Raw genomic sequence first — 25689 nt, 5'->3', positions numbered from 1 at the left:
CTACCTCGCATATTCTCTCCTTGCTAATCTGTCTCCCTTGGGCTACTTCTAATATTCCAAATTTTGGAGTTGATTCAAAAAGCTGACTTAATCTGAAAATAGCACTGAGACTTTGTTGATTGTATTGGTATCTGCTTATGAATAATGTGAGACACGGCACTAAAAGCTGTCTTTGAATGTTATCTCCATAGCACTGAGAGGGAGACATAATTTCTGATGTTTGTGCTTGTAAACATGGCACTCCTTCCTCTGGGAACACCACAAGGACTCTATTCCCAGGGTGATGTGGAGGTGATCTGCCACAGCACCGCTTCATCCTGTGTTTGAGCAGGATGGGGAGAGCAGTTTACGAACTGCGTCTGGCCGGTCTCTGCTTCTTATGCTAGATGTTGAAGGGAACCCCAGTTGTCCTTTAATACAAAAAATAACGAGACTGCACCCACGTCCCTTCTCATGGCAACATTCCTATGCTCCACATGGAAACAGTACTTCTGAATCAAACCCTGGTTCCATACTGATGGAGTTTGGTCTATCAAATACTGTGTGAATTGACCGACTTGGGTTTTTTTATACTGATTAACCCTGCTTATAAACAAATTTGATTAGTATGTGTCAAGGCTTTCCTAAAAAGTGTTGGGTATTTTCTGTTTGTCCTCAAGACAATTTGTTTGGTTCTGGGGGAGGCCCCCACCACCGTTTTCAGTCCTTGAGTTGCCCTGGAGGGGAATGGCCTCCACGTTAGTTAGTTTTATGTTTAATCAGAGCTCGCTGTGACTGTTTAGTTACAGGTCATGAATGTGGATCAGGTTGGGGTGCAGATTAAGATGCACGTGAGATCTATCTAGCTGAAGACCTCTTGGGATAAGAGATGTATGGTGGGTAGTTTAGATGAAGCATTCGAAGAATGTAGCTTCTGCCATTGCCCCAAACTCATGTCATTATGTAGCAGAAGCAACAGCCGAGGTTCGAGTGTACTTGCTCAGTTTGATGTTTCTCTGTCAGCTACTTTCCTTTTAACTGGGGCTCTGTTCACTGCCTAAAAGATTTTTGGAATCTCAAGCTGGTACAAGAAACATACCTGGAAATAATTTCTGGTAGGTAGGAGACCGAATGTTTGTTTCAGATTTGAACCTCGACCCTGTGATCGCTATGTTAGTGTGACCGGAAGGTGACAACTGTAGCCTGCAGTACGTGAGACAGTAGTTACTAAATGTTCAGTCGGTTCACAAGGTAGAAGTGGTACAGAATGCACATTGCTATGTGTCTGAAAGGCTGCTTCCTTTCTCTCAACTATAAATTACCTATGACACCAAAATTAAGTGCAAAGTGAATCTGCTTAGGTTTTGTGTTTAACCCTGAAGAGTTATTTTGTGATTTGAGTGGGGAATAGAATTTGCCTCACTGATACTTTACCTTGAAAAAGTACTGGAATTCCAGCCTTGCAGGTTGGTTTGATGCTTGTTTGACTTCGTGAGGTGTTTGGTTGTCATTCTGAAGTAGCTTAGGGAGGCAGTAGACATATCTTTGTGATCTTAGGGAAATAAGATTTCATTACACAAGCAACTGTGTTATATCTGAATTCTGATTTAGTGCCAGAGCCATTTGCAAGAAAACAATTTTCTAAATATTACCAAAAACTGTGCAAACCAGTACTGACAGATGGTTGTAAGATAGACATTAAAATGGTCCACTTTAACAGTTTATATTGGATTTGGTTGCTGTTGTTGTGTTTAGATTAATAAAAGGAAAGCAAATGACAAAATTCATGCATTTTCAAGTGTAGACAATACTGGTGCATGGTGAAATCAAACATACATTATATACGTTATTACTCCATGTCGATCTTTGTTACAGTGTAAACTCTAGACTCATCCTGAGGAATTAAATATGCATGAGCACATTCCTAGGCAAATACCCTGAGCTTATATAGCAATGTCATGATGAAGCTGTTTCTCTGTGTTTTCCTGTCCCCACAAAAGTCAACATCACTGCCTTAAAACTCCAGAGTTTTTGTTCTGCTTTGCTCCTTCAATTCACTCTCAAGACAATTGTGGTCATAGCTTATTTTCTCTTTATTTTCAGCAGAAGGGCTACTGTCTTCCATTAAATCCGAAAATAAAAATACATCTCACTGAAAGTAGTAGAAGGAAAATTAGATGTAGTGAAACCTACTATTCTTATTATTGACATCATAATACAGCAGCTATGAACTATGAATTCATGATTTCCAGAATTGTTAAATATGGAAAAATAAGGTGTCGTAATTTCTTCTACTGTTACGATTTATTGATTTTATTATGAATTATTGATGCTGTTATGATTATTGATAAAAATTATTACTAGGAAATTAACACTACATTCCTAACAAGATTTTGAATATGATTTGTTGTCTTTATAAATTAATTCAGCGGTATTTTAACTAAGTTTCCAAGAAAAATTAGTCAAATAATGAAAGTTGTTTGGTTTTAAGAAACTTTTTTATTAAAAAAAAATATTCAGCAGATAAGAATAGTAGAAACTGTATAACTGAAATAACTAAGATTTTAGCACAGTGACCAGAAAGTCTCTGTCAACTAATCAGTGAAAAAAACCCTGTGAATAGCTTTTAGATTATAATTTAATATACTTTTCCCAGGTTGACCTACACTTCATGAAAAAGATACCACCTGGAGCTGAAGCCTCAAACATCTTAGTTGGTGAACTAGAGTTCCTGGACCGTGCGGTTGTTGCTTTTGTTAGGTTATCTCCTGCAGTGCTGCTTACCGGGCTTGCTGAAGTTCCGATTCCAACGAGGTGCAGTTGGATTTATTTCTGTTCATGTTTTCCTTGTGGAGACACGGTGATGTGACCTTCAGCTTTGTCATTTGTTAAGTTATGAATTTGGTTCTGTCTTTAACAAAGACTTTTCTCTCAGAGACATCTTTCTACCCATCCTTTAAATGATGTATGGATATATTCAGAAACGTGCTGTTTGTGTGTGCAGACAGTCATTCTTCACAGAAGCAGAACTGATAGCTTGTTAGGTTACCACACACAGTTTATCCTGTGCAAACTGGTAATGCTGCAGTTGAAATAGTAAGGCTGAATATGCAGCTGCTTAGAATATTTCATCTGGAACTGAAACTACTTATGTGATACTGCATAAGAAGAAGAAAAAAAAGGAGTTGAGTAAAGGGAAAAAACAAACTATGTGATTTGATTGACTAGGGATAGTGAATTGATGAAGACCATGCTGTAAATATCACATTCCCCTAAAAGTTACTTTGTATTCCATGGTAGTGAATGTGACTTTTAACCATACATTTTTATTAGATTAATTTTTCCTAAGTTGAAATTTTTTCTGATGAATACTTTGGTTCTGAGAACAAATTATGAGGAATTTTAAAAAAGTGTCTAGAACAGACTTTGTAGTCAAATAGAGAGCATTGAAATAGATCTGCAGGTATACTGTTTTCTGCTGGAGTTGATTCAGATCAGAGCCCTAAAGTGATTCTTCCTTATCTGAGTTCACTGGCTTAACTGTTATTGCAACCTCTCACTCTTTTTATTTTATTTTTGTATTTGTGCATATGATTATAAACATAATCTGTCTCTATTTCCCCTTCCCTCTTTTAGGTTCTATAAAAGTAGAATTCCAACAGAAGGCAGTAGTGTATTCCAGTTGTCTGTGGCACTCAGGAGGGAGTGTTATGCTATGAAATGCAATGCTGAGACTCAGATCCTTGCTCCCAGTCAGATAAACAAAAAGTTGTAGCTACTTTGGATGTTACTTTTTTAGTCTTTTCTAATTTTTGCATGTGTATAAGGAACATTGAAGGACTGACCTGGCTTTGTAAAATGCTTAGGAAGCCTTTCCTTGTAACCTCCCTCAACTTTCCTCAAAAAAACCCCAACAAACCACCAAAAGGAAAGCAACAGATTTCTTGAGTTTTAGTCAATAGAAAAGCAAATAATTAAAAATTTGGATAGTTAATAATTTCTGCAAAATTGTTTATTTTAAAAAAATAATGATAGTAGAAAAATTCTTTTGCGTTTTAGCAAAACCGAGGACTTCAGTTATTTCATTTGGGCCTATGCTCTGCACTTTATAGAACCTTACTAGGCCCAAGCCTAGACTAGAGTAGAGGCTGTCTGGAGTGTGAGAGTAAGGACAATCTAAAAATTATTTTTATTTGAGGTAATTTAACTTCCCCAGTGTTGCAGTAATACTACTGCCATAAAACAGTTGATTCTCTTGCATTAACAGAATTAAATGAATTAATGTGTTCCGAACATAGATTATAATTGCATGTATTTATTATGTAAGATAAGGCTTGTTATGTAAGTAGGTTTTGATAGTCTCAGTCAAGTCTGCCTGTGAGGCTTATGATACATTTTTGAAAGTTCTTTTCACATTTTTTCTAACCAGAGCTTCATGTTTAAATGCATGTGTGAGGATTCTGAAGGAGATTATATATAATATTTGTCTTAGAGGTTCTTGTAGCCCGGTTTTTAAAGAAGTATTTCTGTAGTGTGTATAGCTACTTTCAACCATCTGTCCTTTACAGTTTTTAAATTTTATCTTTTATTTGCAGATTTTTGTTTATTCTTCTTGGACCACTGGGTAAAGGGCAACAATACCATGAGATTGGAAGATCAATTGCAACACTGATGACAGATGAGGTATTTTTATTCATGGCTTGGTTTTAGTAATTTTGTGTTGACTGAAGAGGTGTAATAGGGACTCTCCAATGTGGAAGTGTCCAGATGAAATGTGGCTAATAAGTCTTATCATGCACAAATAGCATTATAATTCATTTCACAATCCTGTAACAGCCCAGATTATGCTGCCACAAGGAGATAACAAAATAAGAAACAATATTCACATGCAAGGATATCTCCATTGAGAAGATTCCATTTTACACAGTTACTTTCCAGTGGAATTAATTGTGTTTTAAGCTGCAAAATCTCTAGAACATTCAGCACTCATAAGGATGTTTTCCTGTAGCAGCTGGAGGTTCTATGAAAGCTACGTACCAGAAACGCTGGTCAGTTGAAGCTGAAATGGTTTGTTTGGTGGGAACTACATGAAGTGTGTTCTGTTTCAGAGGAAAGGGGCCACTGTGAAAAATGTTATGAGAGTGTTCTTTTCGCCATTTCTCTTTACTTCTGCGTACACTTCTCCGTTTTTCACAGGTGTTCCATGACGTTGCTTACAAAGCAAAAGACCGCAATGACTTGGTATCTGGAATTGATGAGTTTCTTGATCAGGTTACTGTTCTTCCTCCTGGAGAGTGGGACCCAACAATTCGAATAGAACCACCTAAAAATGTTCCCTCTCAGGTTTGTACACTGTAAAATTCAGACACTTTTAAACGTTGTGGTGAATTTTTGCTAGGTAGAGTTAAGTTTCATTAATTTAGCATTTAGTATAGTCACTTTATAGATATTTTGCATACCCTTTTTTTGGTTAATTTGCTTTAAGAGACCCCTTGTCTTGCATGCATACTGTGTAGTGATGACATTTTGTGTAGTTCAGTATTAGTTGTCTCCTGAAGAAAGACAGTGTCTGAAGATCTTAAATTCAGAGGCAATTGGTTGTGAGCATCTTTGATTATTCTGAATAGTCATGGTTTGCTTTTTGTTCTAGCTTATTGCAAGAATTGATCAAAGTAGTGTGGCTTGCTACTCTTTAAAGTGTTTTCTGATTTTCTGTTTTAAAGATTTTCTGTGATCGGTTCTTTAAATTTCTTAGAGCACCATTCCTTCTACTGTTTCCTGTTACAGAACTCCTCTACAGCTTATGAAGAGGTTATGTTGATGAATCTTCAAATAAAATTTACAGTTTAGTCTTCAAACTCTCAGAGCGTGTTTCCTCTGCTAAAATTATGTTTTGGTTGCTAAGACCCCTGAGAAGTCTCTTTTCCTTCTGGTAGGAGAAGCGTAAGATCCCAGGAGTGCCAAATGGAACTGCAGCCCATGGGGACGCAGAACATCCTGGAGGACACTCTGGACCAGAACTGCAACGCACTGGAAAGTTAGTAAAAACATATGCGAAATCTTAAAGAGTTCAAAGTGATGCACTTGCAAAGGAATCATAATGGTCTGGTTCTCTCTCAAATTACTGCCTTGGCATATGATGTTTTTTCAGGCATTTTTATTGATTTGCGTACCACGTAGTTGAAAAGGACAACACACGCTAATTTGCAGAGATGGAGAGAGGGCAGGAGGATTTGAGTTTTCACATTTTATTTATTGCAAGCTCCTTTCTCTATTATTTATGAAGGTCAGGCCTCTGTTAAACTTGATTAATGGTTCTTATTTTTGTACAGCACGAGGGAGAAGTTGGGAGTAGTCTTTTGCCATGTATTATGAATGCTCGCAACTAGTTTATAGTTAAAGTTTCTGGATTGTGCAGCTCTAGCATTTCTTTTTTACCTTGGTAAACTATGGTATGTCCTGGTACATGAGGGTAGGATTACCGTGGTGGCTGCAATATGCACACATCGGGAGGAAGAATTTGCCCCAGGGAATACTTACGTTCTCTCATCTATTATGGCATCGGCTGCCAGTGGTTGCCTTAGTGCAGTGTAGTTCTTTTCTTTTATCTTGCTGCCTCTTGATATTTAAATATCATTCTACCTGCATAAGGCTAAAGATTCAGCTGCAGTGTTGGTGTACACACTGGGGCAGAGGAGATCATGACCAGTCTGGCTGTAACCCATTCTCTCACTGATGAACCTGGTAATTGACAGCTCCGGGGGGACCTTGTAGTGACCTTCCAGTACCTGAAAGGTGCCTATAAGAAATCTGGGGAAGAACTCTTTACAAGGTCATGTAGCGATAGGACGAGGGGTAATGACTTTAAACTAGAAAAGGGTAGATTTAGGTTGGATATTAGGAAAAAGTTCTTCAACATGAGGGTGGTAGATCAGTGGAATGGGTGAGAGGGAGAGGTGGTGGAGGCCCCATCCCTGGAGATATTCAAGGTCAGGCCTGATGGGGCTCTGAGCAACCTGATCTGGTAACATTGTCCCTGCTTACTGCAGGAGTTGGACTGAATGACCTTTAAAGGTCCCTTCCAACCCAGCACTTTCTATGATTCTGTTGTTCTAGTGTTTAGGAGATGGTGGCACTTCATCTTCCTCTTTACCCCAGCAAGAGCTGATCTATCAGGTGCTTGTGAGAAAAAGAGCATTAAATGCATATTTAGTTTAACTGTATGATATACTGTAAAGGAGCATCTGTTCCTAAATATTTGATTATATTTAGCATAGTGTAAATGACAGAGGGTGACAGTTCCTGTCCTTGGAAAATTGTGGCCTACATTCAGTTCTATTATCAAGTGTATTTAGGAACAGGTTTTCAAATAAAGAATGACTTGTGGGCAAATGGGCACTGCGGTAGTTTTTTGATTAAACAAATGCAAAGAATTCTTTTATATAATAAAAATAGGGTTTTTTATGTGGGACCTAACAATTGTTCAGAAGTTTTGGGTCTGGATGATTAGATAAAGGCTGTGTAAAAGAAATATGCAAATGAATTTGTTTTAAAAACACAGTTTCCTGATTAAAGTTACAAGGACAGAGCTGCCATAAACCATTTTCTGGGAAGGATGAATTATAAGAATATGTATCATTTGATCAAGGAGCAATAGATTCTCTGCAGTATATTTAAAGGAAGAAAGTTCGTTATGACTTTTTCATTAACTTTATTTATTTAATTTTTTTTAGATTTTTTGGAGGATTGATTTTAGATATAAAACGAAAAGCTCCCTTCTTCTGGAGTGACTTCAGGGATGCTCTCAGTCTGCAGTGTCTGGCATCATTTTTGTTTCTCTACTGTGCTTGCATGTCTCCTGTCATCACATTTGGTGGTCTGCTGGGAGAAGCAACTGAAGGTCGTATAGTATGTGTTAAATCTGAACCTTTAAAACAAACTTACATTCCTAGGTTTGTGGTTGGTGTTTTCTTACTGTTGCATGAATCACCTTTAAATATTGGTGTTTCAGTATTTAGAAGGCTGCAGACTAAGACACTGCAATAAGAACCTGTTTGAAAATTTATGGACACTTCTCTCTGTATCATATTCAGAGTGCAATAGAATCGCTGTTTGGAGCATCCATGACTGGAATTGCCTACTCTCTGTTTGGTGGACAGCCTCTCACTATACTTGGCAGCACAGGACCAGTTTTAGTGTTTGAGAAGATTTTATTCAAATTTTGCAAGTAAGTGGAGATCATGATATGCATCATCCCTCAGGTGTTGTGAGGTAAAAGCAAAGACACTGATCCCAAAGTTCCAACATCTGCAGAATAAGTTCAACAGTTTGTTTTGGAGTATACTGCTTAGGTTTTCAGAGTCTGAAAATTATGTTGTGACTGAGACAAGTGAATTGCTGGTAATGCAGAAAGCCTGGGTTTTTTGTTTATTTGGTTGGTTTTTTTTAAAAAAAAACCTGTTTTGAAGGGAATGCAAGTTTCAGGATGTTGTTTTGTTGGTTTTTTTAAATGCTATTTTCTACTCTGAAACAATACATTTAAATCTGTGGTGATGTGATGGGGACTTCTGCACCAAGATCTTCTGAACCTCCTAAACAACACAGAGTAGGAGAGCCTGCTTTGCACCCCAGAAGCTCTTTTATCACCTTCGGGTAGACCTTTCAGTTCTCTGTGATAGTGTCACCCAGTGTGTTTGGAACTCTGTTATCATATGCAATAAGCACACAGGATTTTGATGAAAGTTGTTATTGCAGCTACTCTTGCAGCTAAAGAAGAAATTGGTAGGTGTTGGCTGTTCACAAGGCAGGATATGGGGTAAAAAGACCGTATACACTTCATGAGTGTTACTACTCTTAAAGCTGCCCTCTCAGTTTAGTAGAGATAGACCTTTTTGTGTCCTGTTAACTGGGAGGAGAGCTCAGATCATGAGGTGACATGACAGTATCTTCAGTTCACAATAGGTAAATAATTTCTGATTCAGACTGTCCCCAGAATCGCACATCTCTAGGCAAAGGAAGTTTCGGAGTTGCCTCTTTTCCGTTTACTGTGGCTGGACAAAAGATAAACTGTGTTTTATTTTTTAATTTTTTTTTCATTTTTTTTTAGAGAGTATGGGTTGTCATACCTTTCTCTGAGAGCTAGCATTGGACTGTGGACTGCAATCCTGTGCATCATCCTTGTGGCAACTGATGCAAGTTCCCTAGTCTGCTACATTACCCGGTTTACTGAAGAAGCTTTTGCTTCTCTTATCTGCATCATTTTCATTTATGAGGCCTTAGAGAAGCTGTTTCATCTCAGTGAGACATATCCAATCAACATGCATAATGACTTGGATCTGCTGACAAAGTACTCGTAAGTAAGATTTCTTCTGTTAACGCTGTGGGTTTTTTTAATAGGTTTTGTTTCCTCTGTGAGGAGCACAAACCAGTGCACAGCAGGAAAAGCTTGCAGTAGTTGCAAACTTAACACGATGAAGCTCTTGAGTTAGGCATGATGCTGGCATAGTGCTGGAAGTGGTAGTTACTGGAGGTATGTGTACAGGCAGAACACATTTACTTAAGATAAGATTTGGAGTTTGAAAAAGCTTACACACATGTAACTTGGAAGTCGCAGAGTGAAAAATAGGACTTAGACCTCAGCTTTAGGTCTTCATTAACATTTTTATTTAATGAGGAGTAACTATATGATCTCTTACTATAACCTTGTCCTGTTGATGTATAACATTTTATTGGGTGTTCAGGCACCATTTTTGTATCATACTTATCTGTTTGGTTTTTTTTCCCAAATTGAAATATTAACCTACCTAAAAAGCATATCATTTGATGTACCTCCTTTTAACCTCTCTGGCAGTTAAGGTTCAAGCTCCAAGAACCTGAAATTTGAATTGTTAGGTGCTTTTCAGTGGTTATTGATTTTGTTCTTAATAATTTGTTAATAATTCTGTTCTTAATCAATTTGTTCTTAATAATAAGGTTTTTAATATGACTCTATTTAAGCAGCTGTTCTGTAGAGTGTTGACAGGTATTCTACTTGGGGAATAAAAAAGTGAATGGCTTTAATCAATATAGTTTGTTTTAGAAGTGAAAACTCATAGACTTGTTTCCGTGATATAAGAAAAAAGTATTCTAGTAAAGGCCAAGATCTGAGTCTGTCCTGAGGCCAGTTAAGCCTGGTCACCTCAGCAACTGAAATGTCACTAAAAAGCATTTTTAGAGAAGATTCCCCTCCAGAAATGTGTTTATTATTTCACTGAATCCGTTTGAACCCTCTGCTTGAGCAGGGGCTCGAAAGGAACAATGCTTGAACAGTGCCACATCTTCTGTTCACTGGAAAAACAGGAGTGTCTCCGCCAAATGTCTCATTTGCATTTTAAGCTTGGAAAAACAAAACATAGCAACAGAGAACACATTTGAGCTTTGTATACATTATCACTAGAAAATTAGTTAGCAAATCCTGAGTCTGGATGCGCATTATATACCTTAATACGCAGAACAAGATGAATTATAGAAACCACAGTTCTACTGTGACATACCCTCTCATCATGCTGAAAAGATATTATTTCTCTCTAATAGTTTAATCAGTAGACAAAGTAGTTTTAATTTGAAGAGAAAGCAATGAAGATAAAGAATAGACTCTGCATGCAGTTGAGTTTGTATCCTGGTCTCGTGTAACTTCGCTTCACTTCTGTGAAGTCGGTATTTTACTCTAAAGAGCCTCTTATAGCTCAGTGTTTGTGGATTTTTTTTTCCTTTACCACTTCAAAGTAGTCATCTCAAAGGGAAAGAAAATATGATGTTCTCATACAGTTTTGAAAAGCAAATGTTGAAATACTATAGAAAGACAAAATACTGTTCAGAAGCCATTTCTCCATTTCAGCTCCATTTCAGGTGGAACTGAGATGTTAAAATATATAACGAAAGCATAAACACAACTAGAAATAAGGATTCCTGGGTAGCTAGCTTTATTCATGGCTAGCTGAGTCCGGTGGTATTGCTTGAGATTTCAGAGAAATGAGATTAACAGTTTTGCTTCTGTAGGGATACAGAGATAGGTATCTGTATTTAATGAAATTATTTTATCATCATCAAACCTTATGTTTACAAATACATGCTTATTGTTTTATTTAAAATTCTTTTCATTAATCCAAATCCCAAATTGCTTTTTGAAGGCTGTTATTTACTCACTGCCTGCCCTTGATAACTGTCTTCATTGAATATAGAATGTGCAGAGCGTGTAAAATGGTGAAAGAGCAGCAATTGTCATCCTCCAATTGCAGCTCTTGCCCTGTCCTGTCCTACGATGTTGGAATACCAGCACAAGAGTTTGAGATTTTCCCAAACACAGTTCCTGAAGGACAAGTGTCTTCTAGATATTTGGAAGAAAGATTTGACTGCTGCCTGGTGGTTTCAAACACATATAGAGCTATCAAAATTATTTGATATAGTAGTTTTTTATTTATTTAAGGGGTCATCATTCCATACTTGTATTCTCAGTTATTCTTTCTGTGTAGACAGTACAAATAAATTTACCTTTAAACTCTTGCGTTACATTTCACCTTTGGCATTTATGTTGTATCTTCTACTTGCAGTGATATCCTTTCTATTATTGGCATCATGTCCATGGCAATTGGCCCCACTAATACCACAATGATAGGCAGTGTAATTCTTACGGGATGGGGCTTACAATTTTTTAACCTTAAAACTGGTGGTTGGAAATGCCAGTGTCCATATTGATGGTCTTGTGTGAGCACATCCGCTGCTGCCAAGGATCTGTGCTCGGACCACAGCAAAGCAGTAATTCCAGCCTCTTCTCTCTGCTCCCTTCTCCTTCATCGGAGTTTTTCCTAGTTCTTTAGAACTGGCCCTGACAGGTTGGGAGAATGGAAAGGTGGGCTTTGTTGGAGCGGAGCAACTCTGCGTCAGCTGGCCAAATGACCAGTGCTTTTCACAGCAGGCTTAGTGCAACCTAAAATCCACGGGTTTGCTGTGCATATATGCACATATTACTGTGTCCAGACATAGTGGCTATTTGCCCAGAACATGAAGGTACCACAATTATCATCCCCATGGGATCATCACAAGACATTTCAAATAGCCCTCAATCCCTGCTCAAATGTCTGTATACTTTTCAGTTCCAAAAAGATTAGAAACTACAAGACTAATAAGCATAAAAGCTTACTTGAAATTAAAATTTCATTTTTTGTGTATTTGAAGTTGGGGAATATTGATTTCACAAGAAATTAGAAGCTTTTTCTGGAGCTTCTGATTTCAGTCCTTTTACTTGTAGCTTAAATGGGTAACAAACTTGGGCTGAAACTGGTTCTGTCCTTAAAGGACCAACATACTCTGTTACAGAAGCTAATTAGTATCTGCTGTTTTGCTAATTAAAACAGCTGTTTGCATTTTCCTCTTTGGGGATTTTAAAGACAAGTTTTTAATTGTTAGTAAAGCCTTGGCAGTTCTTTAATTAGCAATGGGTGAACTTCAAAAGGTTTAGCAACTCATTTCTCTTTGAATGTTCAAGCAAAGCTTATGTAAAACTTTATCTTGGATCTGCAATTCTATGCCAGAAAACTCAGGATATACTGTAAGATTTCTGTTTCCTGTGTTCTGCCTGTTGCCGACTCAAAAAATTTATGATTAATAGGTCAGGACACTGTATCTATCTGAAGCTTTCAGTATATGCTGTGGCCCAGCCGTCCTCTCTTCTCCCATGGTTTTTCTGAGGATGCTCTGATGTCCACAGGTAGTCTTTCTACATCCCAGTACTGTTGCCTTTGCCGTGGTGAAGTCATGAGTTTGACCCAGGAAAAGTTGTTGGCATGCTGTTAGTACTGTCCTTTGGAGTGCTAGAGAGACAAAGAGAACAGTCATTTAAAATGGTTGGTGTTTAAACCAGATTTGAACCATATTGCAAGTGAGAAAGAAAGCCTACTCTGTATTTTGGGTTGGTTTGAATTCTGTCATAAACAGTCTCTGTTGCAGGAGTCTGATGTAAAAGACTATACTGCATGCATAGAATCACAGAATGGTTTGGGTTGGAAGGGACCTTAAGGATCATCCAGTCCAACCCCCTGCCTTGGGCAGGGACACCTCCCACCAGACCAGGTTGCTCAAAGCCCTGTCCAACCTGGCCTTGGACACTGCCAGGGAGGGGACATCCACAACTCCTCTTACATTTAAGAGTATAGGAGTCATTACTAGCATCTCCCATAACAAACCTTAGAAGACTATAGAAAGGACATTCAGAGCAGTTGGGTTTATTATTATTTTTTTTAAATCAAGCAGACCCAAATACCTGAAAAACAGCTGAAAGTCCTCCTAAAAGTTTTCTTAAAAATCCATGTTTACCACTTTAGGTAGAAGATGTGAGTGGGAGTTTGTTACAGAATTCTATCTCAAGAAGACAAAGTATCTTTTGTTGCATGATCTAATTAATGTAGAACTAGTCCTAATGCAATTTTTACCTGTTTTCTTTATGATACTTGTTTGTTACCCTGTGTCAAAACATTGTTCCTAATTGTCAGAAGGTCTACTTGCAGGCAAAACCATTCAGCATTCATATGTGACGACTTCTTCAAACACGGTCTTATGATGTGGATGATAAAGAATAAGGCATTTAAGAGCTAAATCAAAGAAGGACAAAGACAAACGTGATTTTCAGTGTGCTACAGTATTGTAATTCTTTTTCTTTTCAAACTGCATTATCTTGAAAGAATTCAAATACACTAGCTTCATTTTTATGAAATAAATTACATGTACTTTTTGATCTGGGTCGGTTTTTTCTTTCTTTCTTTTTTTGTGACCTTTTTGTATTTGTCATGCCATTAGCATTTGGAGGTTGGCATAGCAACTCTTATTTCTGCACTCTCCTCCTTCTGCCTTTTCCTACCCCTGTAGCAAATATATCTCCAGTTAGTGAGTTCTGTCTGGAGCACTGATGCACATAATTTTTAATGTGTGTATTAAATACTAGGATATAATTTTTGCTAGAAAAGGAGAACCCTACAACTGAGTGGATTAAAACCTGAGGTTTTCAAAAGCAAAGCAAAATAAGCATTGTGGATGAAAGAATTAGAAAATAACCCAGTATTCTTTAAAACACAAGCATTTTAAAATGGTTATCTTAGAATGCAGAAGATCAGTTATTTCTCAGAGTGAGGTTCCTTAGACCTTGGGACTTTTTATACCTTTTGGTTTTTTTATTAATTCTTTTTTCAGAGTGATGAATTCATCTTGTTTTTAATAATTCTTTACCAGAAGTTACTCAATTATTAACAGATTACATTGAATAATTTTAAAGTGATTTCTTGGCATAGTGATATGCATATTGCAATCTGTCTTGGTATTGACATGCACTTAAGCATTAGGAGTAGAAAATCCCACTCTGATGTAATTAAGGAGCCAAGATCATGTCAATCTTTTGCAGGCTATAGAAACCATTGCTTCGAGAAGGCATTGTGAAGCTCAGTTTTGTGCATACCACTGTTTGCAGAAGCAAGTTTTAAATCTTTCATTATTGATGGAACTTAATCTAAATACATTATTATTGGATGCATATAATTGAATTCAATTCCTGTAATGATTTGTTTGAACTTAGATATGAATATAGATTTTCTTTTCCCTTTCTTTCTAAGTTTTATTCCCACAGTTAAGTAACTGGGCCATGTCCCTGAGAATGTCCCTTTTCTTCTAGAACCATGCAACTGCCATAATTCAGTTTAACAGCTGGTTCCCTTTTGCTTCTTGACAAACCCTGGAATCCAGAAATTATTTTACTTTATTCCATTTGTTCTAGGACTTCCCTATGTCTGTCCAACCTAATTGGGTAATATTTCTCTTTTTCTTTCTTCTGAGCCCAGGGAGTGTCCACCTTGCTTCATTCTTTCCTACTACTTGTCCCCTCCGCTTTGGAAACAGATCTTGTTAAGCAGTTCTCCACTGCATTAAGTTTGTAGTTGATAGCTGGTCTAGACAATGCCTTCAAAATCTAGAAAGATTTACTTAAAATCTTGGGTGCTTTTGCTACAGAACATTTATGTATATTGATACACTACACTTGAACTTAAGCTGGCCATATAGCATTAGAGTATACTTCATTGTTACTTCTGAACCAGAATTACAGTGAATCTCATCTCCTCAGGTGTATGTTTTTTCAGCCTTGGAAGCAGGGTGAACTGACATCCTTGAACTGTTTCTCAGTGAAGGCTGTGAGGTGAATTGTCAATGTCCCATCTAATTACAGTACTTTTCTGCACATTAACTTTTATGTATGGCAGTTACATACCTTACTACTGTGAAGAATGCATGGACTGCATGCCGCACCAGGGAGTTAATAAAGACCAACCTTTATGAGTGACAGTCAAGGTCAACAAAACTACATTGGAATTACAAATCTTTTTTCTAGACTTTCCACTTGACAAAACAATGTTCTCCTCCTGATGTGCTATCCAGGGAAACCTGAGTCTTTGAGATTTCTTCACTCCAACATAAATCATCCATCCTCATCCCCCCACTCCCAATTTATCTCTCTGTATGTGTATGAAATAGTTGTGCTGCTGAGTGCATTGTGTAGCACTTCTGTAAGCTTTTCTGTTTTCCTCTTCAACTTCACCGACTAAACTGTATAGAGTGCCAACTTTAGAGAACATACATGGATGCCTACTGATGTTCGTGATTGTCAGAGATGGACTACTTAACTTAATGACTCAACGGTCTAATTCAGGATGGCAGATCTTATGAATAAATGAAGAAAAAAATCTTGTCTTGCCATGACAGCTGTGCTTTGAAAGTGTTTTGTGATGCTGAGAATAGAACTTAACTGACAAGTCCATTTCCCATGAGTATTAATTATTTTGTTGCCAGTCTCTTCTCCTCTGAGACATTGATTTCGCCATTATGAATGATGACATGAGAAGGAATATGGTGCATATAATGCCACAGATATACAGGTGTTGTAGGTATGGGACAGCAGAGAAGACATCATCTATGATGTTGTCCCATTCCCGTAGCAGTTGTCAGACAAACAGAAGGACTCTGTGAGTGCCCGTAATTCGCATTAAAATGGTACATTTGGAGACAGCCTAAACATGCATAGCATTCTGTTATTGATGTGCTTTCCTTCAGCCTTGTAAATGCAACATAAAGAATAGTTACGCATGTGTTCTAATACCTCACTTGAAAAACAAAATCAGTGATGTTGCGTTCTATTTCCTACCATCTTCATATTCTCTCTCTGTTTCTTGATCAGTGCACAGCACACTCGTAGATTGTGTCTTAGGGGAAAAACTTCCTACTCATTATTACCAAATATGTGCTCTGATATTCAGTGAGACATATTGTTTAAACAAGCACATTTTGTAACTTATTTGTCATACTTGCCTTGGATTTTTTAATAACATAAATATTCATACTGAGCAAATCTCATTCTCTATCTTAAGTGAGCCAGAAAGAGATTTTGCCCTTCTAGGAAGGGGAAATGGTAAGTTAGCTAATCATGAAGAAGCTGTGGTTGCATCTTTTATAGATCATATCCTTAGCTAGTATAAACGGGTGTAGCTTGCAGTATGTACATGCTGGAAATATTTGAGCTCCAAAACAGTGCCTTACGAATTGGAAAAATAGTAAGTGCCTCCTAGTCTTGAAAACAATGTACCGAAAAATGGCAACTGCCTAGGGATAAGTGGCTATGAGACTTTCAAAGGAGCTGCACCATTTAAATGTGTTCTATTTACTCACACAAATGCCATGCAGGGCTCTTGGTTCGAAGCTCTAATACTGGCTGTAATGGGAGCAGAATGAGCTAGCACTATGCTGCGTGTTTAAAGTCTGCGCGGGGAGGAAAGTGCACATGATGGGTTGAAGAGAAGGAAATGGTGAGGAACAAGCCTGAAGAACTGGGGTAAGAGGTGGAAGGGTATCAGACCCAAGTTAATTTCAGTTGAATAAATAGACCTAGGAAATAAGATGTTTTGCAGTAAACAGAAATTTAGAGGCAGGATTATAGTGTTCTTAGTACAGAATCTTTCAACTGACTGGTTGTTGACCAACAACGATGTTTATGTTCTGTTGCTGATCTACAAAGAAGAGGGAGAATATTCCCCAACTTTACATATAAAATAACAGGTTTCTGATTTACTAACCCCATATTCCCTTTTCCATTGTCCAAAGAAAGAGGGATCATATGGACTATTAAGGATAGTAATAACTGTTCCTTTTGGCAAACAAAGAACACTGCAAGTTGTCTGAGAGGTCCCAAAGCTGCTGTTGTCAAATCCTAGCTCTGCTCTTTGAAAACAAGACAGGCTGTAGGAAACATTGCACACAGTGAAGTTATGATGTCTGCCTCAAGTTGATGAAATTTATGAAATTGAGACTTATGAAACAAAGGCAAAAAGAGCTAGGAAAAATGTGAGGAGGTTGGGAGAACAAAGAAAAGGGGGTGCCATTGGTGACCTATAGTGCCTATGCTGTTGCAGTCAGATTGGTGCTGAAGATATAGCTGAAGTCTTGGTCCCCTTGTGAAAGGGAGAGAGGTACAGGCTCCAGAGGATACCAGTTTGTCAGCCAGTCCTAACATTCATTATTTCTAATATATCTTTGTTCCCCATCTTGAGTTGCCAGAGATAACTTGTGCACCGTGTAAGAAGTGAAGGCAATGAAGACTCCTTGCTCTGGTTATTTTTCCAGCGAGTGGGTTTGGGCCGTTATTTTTCTGTTTCTTTCTCCTTCTGCCAGTTCTGATCTTATGACAGTTCTCCTGGTTTCCTGAAGACTGTCTTGACTGAAATGATTTGTTATTCTGCCTCAGATTTATAAGCCTCTCTGTAATAGACCTTATTAGATGTTTAAGTACCCTAGAAGAAAGGAAGCTCCACCGATGTCCGCCTAATAGCAAAATACGGACATTTTAAATACAGAAGGGAGTGACCTGTGGCTGGGTATCCAGTGCGTTTTAGATCTCTCAGCCTCCAGCTGCTGTGAAAACAAAAGCATGAGTCACTGTAGATGCTGTCACGTATGTGCCAACCCATTGTGAACATCACAGATACAGAGTATATGGGCACCCATGTTTAGACATCTGAATTGCTCCCAGGAGATCAGAATGTCTTGCAGTAGCTAAAAGTGGAAAGTCACAGAAGGAATTGTTTTGTCTTCAGTGTGATGAAATGGTGGTGTGAGATTGGCAGCAGAGATTTTTATTTCTTTTCATTATAGTGACACCTATGCTTTTGCCACCACAACCAATGTCAGATTCTTCCCTGCCTATAAAGTAATGAAAATGTGCCTATATAGTAATGAAAAAGCCAATTTCTTCCTAATGATGATGAGAGATAATCAAGTGAATAGTTCTGTAGCATAACAAATATGATTGCTGACTCCTTATCACTATAAGTCATGGGAGCACGCCACTAAGTTGGTACTGTATTTGGAGCTGAGTATTGCTTAGAAAATATGTGTGTGTATAGTCTCCTGCTTATTGGTAATAGCATAAAGTTCACATAAATCTCTTGCAGTGAGGAAGTGCTCAGCAATTTAAACAACTTCACAAGAACTTAAGAGCATTTGAACCTCCAGAAGGCAATACATTTTTACTTATTCCAGCCTTCTGAGTAATGTTTTATCAAGAAAATAGAAAGATGGATTAATGGTTAACAATTCAGTGTGTTTTACTTTTTCTCCTGAGAGCTGACCTCTAAGAGTAAAAATTGACAGTGGAAGAGACTAAAAATTTTAAAAGAATAAAGTAGAAAGTCTTATTTCACTACTGCAAGTTTCTCCTTGGGAAATAGTCATCATTGCAGCAATTACATCTGTAATGAAATGTAACATTTTGGTAGACAATCTTTCTATGTTGTGGCACTGAATGGTACCTCCAGTTGTGATTTCTGGGCTGGACAGGGAGTATCTTACTACGTCACATTTCTTTAATGCTAAGCAATTGGTGGGATGCTGGAAGACGGTTATACCATGATACAATCTCACATCAAAATGTCAGTGTTGCCAGAAGACACAATACTGAAAACAACATAATGTTATATCTTCTCAGTAGAAAGCTGGCTTTGATCTTTACAGTTAGGACCTAATTCTGCACCCATTCAGTGTCAGAAGCTGGGTGCAGGGTGTTTTGGTCTGCATGGGTGGAGTTTGGACAAGTCACTTGCTGATGAACAATCTGCCATCAGTAAATGCCTGTGGAACTTGGTAAAGGCCAGGAATGTTGTGAAGGAGAAAAGTCGTACTGATATAGAAATAAACAGGGTGATGATCTCACCTGGAGGTGAATTACTTGAGCTGTATTAAACTATAGCTTCAATTGTCACGTTTGTGAGGAAATAGAAAGTTTGACTTCTCTAACTTTTAAATGTAATTTTGCAGTTTGCAGCAAGCGTAGCTGTACCGTGTAGTGTTGGTGACATGCACAGTCTGCCCTTCTGGTGAGAAAGTGACTGTGATTGAGCAGCCCACGTCACCTTGGCCTGCTGTAATCAAACCCCAAGGGGCCATTGCCCGGCGTCTGGCCAGTCTGCGCTCAGCGATGGGCATCAGGGGCAGGGAGCTCCTGTGCTCACAGGAAAGAGTAGTAACCTGAAATAGCCACCTCTGTGCTGTTGCATGAACATCAAATGCTCCCTGGCAACTACGTAGACATACCCTTTGTTGACTTTATTATGCTACCGTAGTTCACTAGTAGTGATGTGCTTAATTTTGTAGGATTTCAAACTACGCATTGAGCACACCTTCATTCTGCACCTGGGGCCTGATCCAAGGCATATGAAATATGTTTGAAAGAGCCAGTCCACTTCGGTGACTTTTGGCTCAGGCCCTCTATTTCTCTGAACACTCTTGCTTTTTTCTGTTTGCTTTTTTGTTCATGGGCTGTAAGGGTTTTTCTTTCATAAATAGCTGCATTTAAAATAAAAGCAAGGAGTTGCACAAGGACAACCTGCATCTCTCTATGTATATTAAATGCAGCTGTTGTCTCATGTATAGTATTGTAATCAAAATACAGTGGCACTGTTCTGTACTCATAACGTAGATGGTAGAATTTCTCATACAGAAAATAGTACAAGTCTAGAAGAGAATTGTCATTTTGAGGAAAGATAAACAGCCACAGAGAAAAATAGATGGCATAGCTATGTCAATAAACCGATACTCTTCTAGAACTGGAATGCAAATGTATGCTTAATGACTCTCCACTCTACAGTCAGATGTTATCCTGTCCTCAGGGACTCCTGAAAACTTTATCAGAAAGTAGAGTACAGTATTTACTTACAGCCATCATAAACACGTTAAAATACTAGCGGGACAGATAGTACTATAGGTTTTTAAAGTAGGATTAATATAAAGAGAACTGCAAAGCACACTTGACATCTTGGAATCTACAGAGTATCCTGCATATTTTGAAGGCTTTGTCAAAGAAGAAGCCTCCCACAGTTGCTTCAGAGGCTTTAAAGACTTAATTTTGATTTTAAATTGCCTATTCGCAGTATTGTCCTCCCACACAGCCTCGTCACGTTTTGTATGTTAAAGCACACAATTTTAAAAGCAGCTTTTAAAGCAGCTGTGGGGAAAGGAAAAACAAGGGACACACAAGTTCACAGAGCCTGTGATGCTGGTGATCTTGCAGAGCCCTGGCAGTTGACCAGCCAGTTTGGCAGCTCTGTATGCAAGGCACTCTGGTAAAGACAAAGAAAGAGGGTACAGACAGCTTGCATTTGAGAAATGGATCAGCCTGGAGCTGTGCACAGCATCTAATCCCCATGGAGGGAAGTATTACGTCTAACGGGGTGGAACAGGACTAGTACATTCTCAGTATTACAAACTGCACGGAAGTATCAATAAAATAGGAGGGAAATAGGTGGAAAAACTTGCAGTGGTTTACGTATGTCACTTTACGTACTATATATGCATTTGCACCTCACGGCAAATTATACTCTAGTAATAGCACTAGCTTCTGAACGACAAACTGCTTCAAAGCATGCATTTGCTGAATTCATTTGAACTAAAATTATCTGGCAAAGTAGAGCACAGTGTTAATATGTCATGAAGTTGATAATTTGGATTAATATCTGGTACCTCTTTTATTATGAAGGAAAAAATACTATTTTGTCTTTTCAGATGCAATTGTGTGCAACCAGAACATCCTAGCAATAAAACCTTACAGTACTGGCAGGACTACAATATATCTGCATCTGGTGTACCATGGGGGAACCTAACTGTGTCAGTAAGTACAACATTGGAACTTCATAAAGAAAGGAATAAGCATAAAGAATTTTGTCTCTCCTACTGCAGCAAATATATTGAAAAAATGGCATGTCTTTTTTGGTCATTTGTTCAAATAAAGCATAAAATACACTTAACTGAACAAAGATTAACATGGAATTGGTAGCATTATCTCCTTTTGTAAGTATTTTGCAGCCTTTGATAGCACACATTAAAGCAAATATGTGCATTTTGTGCCCTGCTTTGGAAACTTCTTGACATACCAGCACAAGACTTTGACTGAGATTAAGTCTAAACATGTCAAATGACAACGGATTTGTCCTAAGTTCTGCCAGATGGCAGAACCAAAGTTCTTTTGTGTAGAAAGACTCTAGAAGCATTTATTTCCCCTAAAACATTCTTACAGCTGTTCAGGCTATAAAGGAGAGGAAGGGGAGAAACCTGAAATAGCCAACGTTTTCAGCTCAGTGACCAAATTTCTCTCTTACATAGGCCTTCAGTAGGCCTTAGTTGTGTAATTTTTTTCAAGGGACGAGGAGGAACAAGCTACAAAGAGTCTGGGGAGCTTGCGTGGATGTGTAACTTGTTTCTAAATTATGCACTTTCCTAGGTTTAAAGGATGTATTACTTCAGGTTTGCCTTTTTTAAAGCAGCATGTGCAACTTGATTAAAGTGTCATATTGAGATCAGGCCACCACTTTTCTCACAACTGGATCTTTTTATTACACAGTCAAAGAGGATTGAGTACAAAAGACACCAAACTGAAGGGTTGTCTCAGAAATATAACTGAATTAACCTCTTTGTAGGCACAACCAAATGAAATGCTTAAAAGCCAATCCAGGGGACCATCTCCAGCAGATACTGTTTTTTCTTTCAAAGGCAGGAACGCAGAAGAACTGGTGTCCTCCTATCACGAGTTAAGCAAGGACTGCTTCTCAACTCTGTTGGTGTGGCAACAGCAGAGAGAAAGTTGAGAACTGCTGGCCTGAGGGATTCCAGCAATCCAGAATGAATATTCTCAAAATTGCAGCACACACTGAGAGCATCTGTGCAGGGGCAGACTCCTCCTCTCACTTTCTCAGATCTCTGACAGTGTTTTTCAGAGTACATTTGCAGCTGAGGAGATTTAAAATAACAGATTTTGTTTTAACTATAAATGTAAAAGACCGGCTGCATTATATAAAATCCCTTCAAACTTCTGTAAAAGCTTATTACTGAAATTTGAGTTTACATGTGTAACTGAATGACTTTTCCCATGAGTCCCTATAGTTGTCAAAGAAATAACTGAAATTTTTCATACTTTCCTGTATTTATTTCTTGCCAGCATCATCAGACAACTTTAATAGTCCTGTTTAGAGAGCTGCAGTAAAAGATTAGACCTAGTTGTCTATAAATATTTGGCCAGTCTCACCCCACTGTCTTTTTTACTGCTCATTTCTTCCTGTTGTTTCCTGTGTCCGATTGTTCAAGTTTCTGAACGTTGTGATTGGCACTCTTTCTTAAAAACAACAATAGGACCAAGAATTTTGTTTTGCTATCTAGGACAAAATGAGCATGAGAAAAGTGTTTATTCTGATGGTGACAAAATCCTTTTCAGTAGGTATGTGATGAAATTCGCCCCTGTGCTGTATTGATAAACAACAAGGTCTGCCTCAAGGCAGGGCATGTTTTCTGTTTATTGTCCCAGAATCTTGAGAACTTCTTCTGGATTTCCTGAAAATTTTTTCCCCCACCTGAAGCCTTTATTTTGTCAGCCAGAATCTCTGATTCTGGGTGCTGCATTTCTTTTTGCTTAGTAAGTGTGGAGGGATTTGGGAAGGAGAAGGAAAGGATTGCGAGTCCAGACCTTGTAGCTCACATTTTCAGAACTACTCTTTGTTTCTCTGCTTGTTACTTTGGAACAATCATGATTTTAGGCAACTAAGGATGGTATTGGAGAATTACTAGACATGTTTTCTACTGTATCTGCATCTTTGATTGCGTATTGGGTAGAATGTTATAGATGGTGGGTTTTGTTGCATTTCATCAGCTCCCTCTAGTTAAGAGAAAGATAATTTGTGGAATGTGCTGCCCCCACGTGGTATTAAATGTATTGGTCTCCTTTTAGGCTAATACTGTGCATTCCAAGTAGCTTTCTCTTGAGTTGCTTGGCCTGTGAAGTTAAACCAGAAATCGGTTCTTAAAGATGCACCAGGAGCAGCCTTTCTTTTGGCAGCTTTTGAACTCCGCTTTCCTCTCATGGAAGGAACCAGGAAGGGCAAATCTCTGTTTGTAAACAGAAAATAAATAATAAATAATAAATAAATAATTCCTCACTTGTTCAATCTGGTTTTATATTAATGACTTCATTTTGGTACGTCCTCATGACTTGATAATTTAATATTGCTTTAGTAAGAGATTTTTCTTTGAAGGTTTGAGAGTTTTCCGTGCAGAGTAGATATATACATTAGGAGTTATAATTTTTAAAAGAATAAAAATTATGTTACTTTTTCTAGTAATATGATATGCTTGCAATTTAGGAATGTAATTGGAAAGAAAATACCAGTGTAAGCATGGATATTTTTCAAAACAATACTGCTTTCCTCCCTCTAATAGGAATGTACAAAGCTTCATGGTGAGTTTGTTGGACGAGCCTGTGGTCATCATGGCCCTTATGTTCCAGATGTCCTCTTCTGGTCTGTCATCTTATTCTTCTCCACAGTAACGCTGTCATCCACACTGAAGCAGTTCAAAACTAGCCGATACTTCCCCACAAAGGTGTGTTCGATTGTTTTAATTCAGAAGTCGTCACTGGTCATGTGTAAGCATGAATCCCATCTGCATTGCAAATCCTGTTAACTGCTGGTGAAGTGGACACTGCATCTTTTCTTTATTAGAAAATTGTATCGAAATAAGCATGGTTTTAAGCTGTCAGCACCAAATAGCTTAAAACAGTGAAGAAAAATAAATCCTGAAGCACATATGATGTTTTTGTTAAATTGCCGTTTCTCTCAATAACCGTAGGTACGATCTGTTGTCAGCGATTTTGCTGTCTTTCTCACTATTTTGTCCATGGTTTTGATTGACTATGCCATCGGGATTCCATCACCAAAACTTCAAGTTCCAAATGCTTTCAAGGTAATCTGTTGATAAATTGCACTGCCGTGTTAGTTTGACAAAGTAGTGTGCTAGAGTGGGGTCTTTATATATTTTTTATCATCAGGGAGTAGTGATACTATTGTGAATTTTTTGTGTTCACCAATACTGTGCCACCTCTGATTAGTGGCCCACGGAAGTGAGCCTCTCCCATCAGGCTCCTTGATGCCTCTTCATGTCTTCTGTGGACGTTAAGACAGGACCAGCCTGGCTTAGATTACCCAAATCCTAGGCTACTGTAATGTTCTGGGGCTCCTTGCAAATTCTGGACTCACTGTAACAAATACAGCCATGTCTGTAATATCCCAGATGATTTTATATGTGTAGCTTTTTGTTACATAGATTGATTTTTAAAGGAAATAATATCTTAGTAATGTGTTTGTATGTATTCCTGTGAAGCTGAAATTTAAGCAGTCCTTTGAGTTCTGACTGGTCATGCATGATTCTGTTTTTATAGCCCACCAGAGACGATCGTGGCTGGTTTATTACTCCTTTGGGGCCTAATCCTTGGTGGACAGTGATAGCTGCTGTAATTCCAGCCCTGCTTTGTACTATCCTTATCTTTATGGACCAGCAGATCACAGCTGTCATTATCAATAGAAAAGAACACAAACTAAAGGTATTCACTCAAATAGTTATATTTTCGCTGTCATTTTTTTGCTTCAGGTTATGTACCTTCATCTACTTAAGCATGCTAATGTATTATATGCTATATAGCACCCCTTCAAACTGTTACTTTTTTTTCTCTCTCTCTGTTGGTCTGTGTAGTACCTGTACCCTGTGTCAGTGGTTCACTGCGTTATAGAAGTCTTTATGAATGTGATTTGGAGCAGAGATTCTGAATCAAGGAAATGCTGTCCTCTGTGCTTTATTAGAAGTATGATACCCATTTACCTCAAGGAAAAAAATCTGAAAGTTAATAATTTCCTTAAGTACCATAATATTAATTGCCTCTTCAGTTATTGACAATGTTGTCCTATAGGACCGAATTTTGAAACAATATTCAGGTGTTATTTTGTAATGTAAGATTATTTTTTTCCTCTTTTCATCCTTCTCTGTGGTTCTACCCATCCATTTTTTCATGCCCTTCCTGTCTTAAAGAAGGGAGAAGAATAAAACTGAGCTTTAGAGGCACAATGGGTTCTTAAAACAACATAGGACAACTTCCTGCTCTGTTCTCTAACACAGATGGAGAGAGAAAAAGGGACATCACCCATCTGAAAAACTGTTGGGCAAAATCTAGCAGCAGGTTTCTGTACATGTATATGCAGTGAGCTTGGGCTTTTTTTGACATACTTTTAATAAGCAGCAATCCAATCCCAAGTTGCTTTAGCAAATGCATTTGCAACC

The 25689-nt window shown here is 38.1% G+C and overlaps 1 protein-coding gene across 1 annotated transcript in view; it reads left to right on the top strand.

Moving 5' to 3' along the window:
* The window catches only part of LOC104534795 (sodium-driven chloride bicarbonate exchanger-like), a gene marked incomplete at its 5' end in the record, with an annotated part of 60073 nt that overhangs the window by 17393 nt on the left and 16991 nt on the right, over positions 1-25689 (top strand). The window contains 11 exons of the mRNA XM_010180648.1: positions 2636-2793; positions 4575-4662; positions 5176-5322; positions 5916-6016; positions 7713-7887; positions 8073-8206; positions 9086-9331; positions 21100-21205; positions 23800-23961; positions 24208-24321; positions 24797-24958. Coding sequence (XP_010178950.1) covers positions 2636-2793; positions 4575-4662; positions 5176-5322; positions 5916-6016; positions 7713-7887; positions 8073-8206; positions 9086-9331; positions 21100-21205; positions 23800-23961; positions 24208-24321; positions 24797-24958 — 1593 coding nt within the window. The remainder of the gene's footprint in view (positions 1-2635; positions 2794-4574; positions 4663-5175; positions 5323-5915; positions 6017-7712; positions 7888-8072; positions 8207-9085; positions 9332-21099; positions 21206-23799; positions 23962-24207; positions 24322-24796; positions 24959-25689) is intronic.

Source organism: Mesitornis unicolor, unplaced genomic scaffold (assembly GCF_000695765.1).
Source record: "Mesitornis unicolor isolate BGI_N332 unplaced genomic scaffold, ASM69576v1 scaffold34103, whole genome shotgun sequence".
Lineage (NCBI taxonomy): Eukaryota > Metazoa > Chordata > Aves > Mesitornithiformes > Mesitornithidae > Mesitornis > Mesitornis unicolor.
The sequence above is the reverse complement of the archived record's forward strand: the minus strand, read 5'-3'. Positions and strand labels throughout refer to the sequence as shown.